Below are 7,249 nucleotides of genomic sequence, written 5' to 3'. Positions count from 1 at the left end.
ATCAGATGAAATACTCACGAGATACGAACAAGAAGTTTTCGGATTTGGTGTCAGTTTTGCCATGAAACTGGACAAAATGCATGCCTTAGATTATAGCGTTAAATTTGATCAATATATGGCAGCTAATGATTATGAGTAAGACTTACTTTTCTTAAAAGGAATTATGGACTGTTTCAAAGAAGACTGTGGTTTACCCAAACGTTACAAACAAGCAATTAAACACCTTTCAAATCGCAAAAACATCCTCATTACAAGAGGTAATAAAAGGAGGAAGATATTAATTCACAACTAAAAAGATTATGAAACAAAAGCTCTTAATACGTTAGCAGATAGGGAAACTTATGAACATTTCACCTCTTAGTAATATCGCCATAGAATTCAATAAGGAAACTCGTAAAATTGTAGGAGATGAATTATCTAACAAACTAAGAGTCGTCAACCCCCAATTACCCAATTTTCATGATCTTCCAAAAAATCATAAAGAAGACATCCCCTTTGGCCAGCGTTTCTCAACCAGGGCTCCACGGAACCTAAGGTTCCGCAAAAGGTACCTAAGGGTTCCGCGAGAACAAGTGAGATAAGCTAATGCACTATTTATTTTTTTATTTAATTTTATATGCGCTATATAATTAAACACGAAAGACATATGCTTGGTTATTGTAATAATGTAATATAGACATCATCCTATCTAACCTATTATTACGGTGAAAATGAGATGAGAAAGATATGGTATATATATATATATATATATATATATATATATATATATATATATACATATATATATATATATATATACACACATATATATACACACACACACACACACACACACATATATATATATATATATATATATATACATATATGTGTGTGTGTGTGTGTATGTATATATATATATACATACATACATATATATATATATATATATATATATTATATATTTTAATAGGAATTTTTACACCAACAAGGTATCAAAATGGCTCACAGGAATTTTATAGCTATTTTTGGATTTTTTTTTCCAAAACTCATATAAAACACTGAATATCTTGTGAAAAATTAAGACATAATATAACAAAAAGTAGCAAATAAGTAAATTTTGACATAATTTCCCTATTTACTAATGTTAACATAGAAGAGTTTCCTAATATTTTTGGAAACCAATCTGCATCAATATCAACAACAACTCCCATTTTCAGTTTCTTATCTCGCTTGTGTCTTAACATTAATATTTTTTTTCACAGATTCTTATATCATAAAAAGAATATGGATGCAGCATGGGCTCCAATCATTCTCTAGTTCTAGTTAGTTTATATAATGATTATGAAAATGAATTTATTACCTGCTAAACTTGTGATAGCATTGGGAGACCATTGCTCCATTGCGAGATGGTACGCACGACCTGACTACACATCCAAGGGTCAGGCCTACGGTCAGTCGCCATTGTACTCATTATCAAGGGCGTGACCCGAGATCACCGCAGCTGTGCAGAAACCTCTGATACCTTGCTAACCAATGTTATTACCACATTCATAATAAATTTGCTTTAAGGCATTTCTCTCCTGTCCAAGTTCGGACACCATTGTAAACTGTCACCAACTATGTATCCTCTTCTCCTTAACCATATGAATAATGTTAAAGACCATTTAAATGTATCATATCGCTGGAAACAGCAATTATGTAAATAAATACCTCGTCGGCAACCTTACCACGAGCCCATGTATATACAGGCTTATGCTCTCTGTGAGAGTGCACATATATTCTCTACACCAATAAAGAAAAGAAAGGCTCCGGCTGTTTTTAGTTCGCCTCCATCAACTTCGACATCCATGCCTTTCGCAAGCCACATACAGCTACCATTAACCTATATAATATGTTGACTTCTACACAAGTCCGCAACATCTTCTAGTGATCAACGGTGGGAGCCACATCCAAAGATCATCCGGAAGACCATCCTGCAACCACGCTGTGAAACTCAACCAGCACAACAGCCCACAAGCCAACAGCTTCGCTGTGCGCCCAACCCAGCGAAGAGGACAAAATCTACCAACTCGCCCAGCGAACCAGGAGCCGGAGGCAACACAACCCCAGGACCACCTACAAACGAGACAAGTCCATCTACTTCCCTGTGAGCCAGCCCAGCACACTAGGACGCCGTCTAGTTCCTCGACCAACCATTCTCCAACGGGGGTATCGCTCCACCACGTCTCAAGTCGGATCGACACATTGAACTATTGCACATCAACAAACGAACTACTCACCCCTATCCCCACTTCCTTATACTTCTATTTCATTACAGTATCCTGCACCATCGCACCAATTCATCAGTCATTCACCCACCTCTACGTGAAAATTTCGCCATCGCATCATATCCATCGGTCTGTAAGTAGATGCTTAAATTTTTGGGCTAAGCCTAGCTCTGTCAGTAGCGTGAGTGAATTCCAAAGTGAATGCATTTATGTGATTTGTTTTCATATTTTTTTTCAAGCCTTGTTTTTCAAGTGATTTTTTATTCATCTTAAAGTACGAAAGTTGCATGACCAATTCACAACCCAAAATATCACATTCTTACAACACACATTCCAAGATGTCAACCAACCAGAAATACAACGCTCTGCTACAAATTTACTCAGACTCCTTAAGCATGACAATACTCTTCCGAAGTTTGACGGGACCAACATTGCCATTCATACTCTGTTAGATGACGTACATTCTGAAATACAGCGTACACAGGTCAAGGACGACAAGACAAAGATAGCGTTTCTCAAATCCCGCATCGACTATAATGACACCTTTGCCAGCGACATTGTACAGTCAGACACATTCAATCAAACACAAACATACGACCAGTTCATTGATCAGTTCAGGAAATCTTTCGCAGCATATGAACAATTAGGCTCTCTCTCTCCCCTATACACACTCGGTAAGAAAATTAACATAGGTCCTTACACCACCAACAAACGAACAGTCAAAATCGCAAGCGATTTCAAGCAGGAACTCAGAGACGCACTCATATCTTCCCCCTGGGTTAAAAATGACACAGTTAGCTTAGATAACGTATTCTCACTCTTTGGTTACCTTAGACTGATAGCGCACCTTCACCCAGAAACACTGCAGAAAATAGCCACCATACCGTTTGCTCCAGACACAACACTCGTAGATTTCTCTAGGAAGTTTTCAGACACGTCAACGGCAAAAACACCGATCCAACAACAACAAATCCTCCTTACACACACACACTCACACACGCACCAACAGTAGCAAAAATCTTACAAGCAGACCACACTAGAGGTAGACAAATGTCACGCACACGATCACGACAGCGATCACACATAAGATTTTTTTTTTTTTTTTTTTTTTTTTTACTATCTGCAACAAACCGGAACAGGTGTTACCACAGATAACCGACAAACTACTGCCAATACCACGACCCATCTTTCCATGACACAAACCAATGTCGAGTTCTAAACTCTCAAAACCACACTTCATACGCATCTCCCCAACACCCGAACAGCGGCAACATAAACATACAAAACACGATCTGACTATCGTCTCACGGTAACCCACACACACGACTTCACGAGACCCCTACCGATACTCACGATGACAGCCTCTCGACCATCCCCATCTTCTATGACACTTCAAGCCACTGTCAACGATATCCCGCAAGTACTCTTCCTGGACACGGGCTCTCCCGTAAACGTCAAAACTTGCCTTCGACCAGTTTAGGTTCAGACACCGTAGGGTAACGATTTTAGAACCCACGGATATAACGTTAGCTAACGTAGACGGAGTTCCCTTCCCCATCATTGGCAAGATCGGCTTAGACGTCTCCTTCCATGGAAACTGAGCACAGCCGACACGCATGCCCAAACACCAAACACGTATGTCACAAACATTCACGTGATCGAGCAACAGGATGCAACAACAGGTGAAACAAACATTGAAGCAAACGCACAAGTGACACTCACAGTGGACACGCCCACTCCCATCACTCACCTAGGTACCTCAACGCACACACGGAACAGACGCAAACTGTCAGCGCGTAGGTTCAAAATCGGCTCGCACTCAAAAGAAACACGACGTCTCCACAGACATCTCTGAGCTCACAATGGAATACACAACCGTCTGGCAAATCACTCTCACGAAATCTCACCTAGTCATAATCAGTGACAAAACACTGTATCCTCGCGAGCACACAAAGCTCAAAGTTCGTGTCTTTCAGGCTCCAAACTCAGATGTCCTCTGCATCGCGGACACTTGCCGCGTATTTGGTGCTTCTCTCTTATCCGCCATATCAAACACATCCAACAAAACACATACAACAATCATAGTCGTGAACGACACAAATGCACCTCTCCATCTTAACAAATGCACAAACATTCGTGATTTTACCATATACCCAGCTCCAGTACACATAATCGAGCAAGACAACATATAACACGTATGCACTATCAACACCGGAGAACAGAACACGCAGGAACCCATCCAAGCAGCTCACATAAACAACATAGACTTTACAGAAGCGCAAATAGATCTTCTTACGCTCATGAACACGTACAGGCACGCCATTGCACTCCCAGGTGAACCACTAGGTCTCACAAACATAATAGAACATCACATACCACTTCGACAGCATGCAAAACCACTGTACATACCAGCATACCGTCTGCCACATAGTAAACAAAACATTGTTGACAACATCATTGCAGACATGCTCGCCCAAGACATTATAGAACCAAGTCTACCCCCTTGGAATTTCCCTCTCTTCGTTGTTCCAAAACACGATGGATCATTCCGACCTGTAGTAGACTTTCGTGAGCTAAATAAACTCACTATTGCGGAAAGACACCCAATACCCCATTTGTAAGACACTCTCTACTCCATAGGTGAGCACAACACTGTTTTCTCAACTCTCGACCTCATGTCAGGGTATTTCCAAATACCTCTCGGTGATGATTCAAAACCACTAACAGCCTTTAGTACTAACACGGGCCACTACCACTTCAAAATGTTGGCCATGGGACTCATCTCTGCTCCATCAGTGTTCACGAGATTAATGTACAAAGTCCTAGAAGGACTCATAGGAAAAACAGATTTTACTTACTTGGACGACATAATCATTGCCTCAAAGTCACTCACAGAACACCTTTCCACACTTGAAACTGTCCTCTCAAGGTTAGCCGCGGCAGGTCTCAGACTCAAACTCAAGAAATGTTCCTTCCTCAAAAAGGAAATACATTTCCTAGGGCACGTCATAAACTCTCAAGATGTCATCACCTCTCAGGACAAAGTTAAAGCTGTTCTAGACTTTCCACCCCCTACCTCTACCGAACACGTAAAGTCATTTCTAGGCTTATCAGGTTTCATTAAAGGCTATGCTCACATGGCAGCCCCATTAACAGCCCTTCTCAAAAAGGATACTCCCTTTACCTTGACGCCTGAACACCACACAGCTTTCCACAACCTAAAACAAGCGCTTACAGCTGCCCCTGTACTTGCATTCCCAAACTTCTCAAAACCATTTCACACTCTGTACAGATGCTTCCTACAAAGGACTCGGCGCAGTACTGATGCAATAACGCGACTCAAAATTTAGACTGATAGCATACGCTAGCCGCGCACTATACAGCTCTTGCTGTCATATATGCCCTCAAGCACTTCAAAGATATCATAATTGGATATGAAATACATGTACGCACAGACCATCAACCCATTCTCCACCTTTTCAAAGGCAAGAACCTCACTGGAAAACTAGTCAGATGGTTTCTCACCATTCAGGAATTTATGCCTACATTCCACTACGTCCAGGGCCATGCAAACACGGTAGCCGACGCCCTTAGTAGACACGTAGCAACCATACGTCAAGAAACAGAGTCATTTGACATTACGCGAGAACGCATCATTGCCGCTCAAGCAACAGACCCCCTATTGAGAAGAATCGTAATCTAAGCCTATGGTGGATCAGGAGAAGGAAGAGAACGGCTATTGTCTGTCAGCTCTTCTTACTTACAAAAGTGTGGAGTAGGGGATAGATTAGGGGAACTGGTATAGAGCTATCTTGGTATCAGCCCGGACACCGACTGTTTTGAAGACGAAGAGATAGTTAATCTCGCAGACCACAAATAGTTAGTACCTGTCTTTATTTTTATTTATTTATTACCTTTTTTACCTTTCTTATTGATTATGATATTATTTATTAACTTATGTGTTTTCAAATAACTTACTACGGACTTTAAATAGGTTTCTATCATAATACTTTTTTAAAAAGATCCCATTTCAACAGCACAGCCATTTAAGAAAGACGTCGTATGACATCCATTTTGGTTTGAGTGCTGCTCAAACGCTTGCTGGATTTCGACAAGTGGTCGTCCTTTTGTTTCAGGAAGCCACCTCCAAATGACAAATGCCCCAAGAAGATTGATCGCTGTAGGAATAAGGAAGATAAATCGCAAAGAAATGACATTTGTCAGCCACGGGGTAATAAAGAGAAAGGTGCCATATGTGATACTATCCATCATGATGCAAAGCGAACAGCCGACCGACTGGACGGCCGACGGAATAACTTCCCCGAGCAGGATAGAGGGCACTAGGTTCATTCCTCCGGATGAAAATATCATAAAACACATTAAGGAGATTATCACGAAGACTTTGGGTATGAAGGAGAAAGTCAAGGAAACGAAAGTTGAGACCAAAGATAAAACACTCAGAATCGAGGAGCCGATATAGAGGGGTCGTCTCCCGCAGAGGTCGGTGATAAATGATCCGACAATGACGACGACGATTCGAATAGCCCCCAATATTATGGTACAAAGGCGTGGGTCAAGGGTCATTCCCGCTTTAGTGAAGAGCAAGGTGGAATAGGGCGTAATGATGCTATTGCCGTTGGACCCATAGCAGGCGTAGATGATCATCATTAGCATAACAGGCTTGTAGTTGCTTGAGTGTTGCATTTGGTGCATCTGAAATGTAGAAGCCATTGTTATTCAGGAAGGACCCTTTGCCTCTGGCTTCGGGCTAGTGTCTTAGGAAATAGGACAGGGCAACAATGTAAACGAGATGCAACATCCTCACAAATTTCCGCTGACTTAACCAAGACATTCCATTCAGGACAGATAAAACTAATTGAAAGACACGTGTCGTCATATTCTCAACTATTATTCTAATCTGCATGATCATAAATAACAGATACTTTATAAATGCTACAAGGGGGAAAACCTCGAAGTAAGTTGAGTTTTCTTGAAAAATG

The 7,249-nt window shown here is 41.1% G+C and overlaps 1 protein-coding gene across 1 annotated transcript; it reads right to left on the bottom strand.

Annotated features, from left to right (window-relative positions):
- Window positions 1-6,263: 6,263 nt before the first annotated feature.
- Window positions 6,264-6,980, bottom strand: LOC143030200 (uncharacterized). Its single transcript, XM_076193360.1, has one exon. The coding sequence runs from the start codon at window positions 6,978-6,980 to the stop codon at window positions 6,264-6,266; it is 717 nt and encodes a 238-aa protein (XP_076049475.1).
- Between the last annotated feature and the right edge of the window lie 269 nt (window positions 6,981-7,249).

The sequence above is a fragment of the Oratosquilla oratoria genome, chromosome 12, assembly GCF_046742065.1.
Source record: "Oratosquilla oratoria isolate Oo_2021 chromosome 12, ASM4674206v1, whole genome shotgun sequence".
In the NCBI taxonomy this organism is placed as follows: Eukaryota; Metazoa; Arthropoda; class Malacostraca; order Stomatopoda; family Squillidae; genus Oratosquilla; species Oratosquilla oratoria.
Note: the sequence above shows the minus strand (reverse complement) of the source record. Positions and strands in the feature narration are given on the sequence as shown.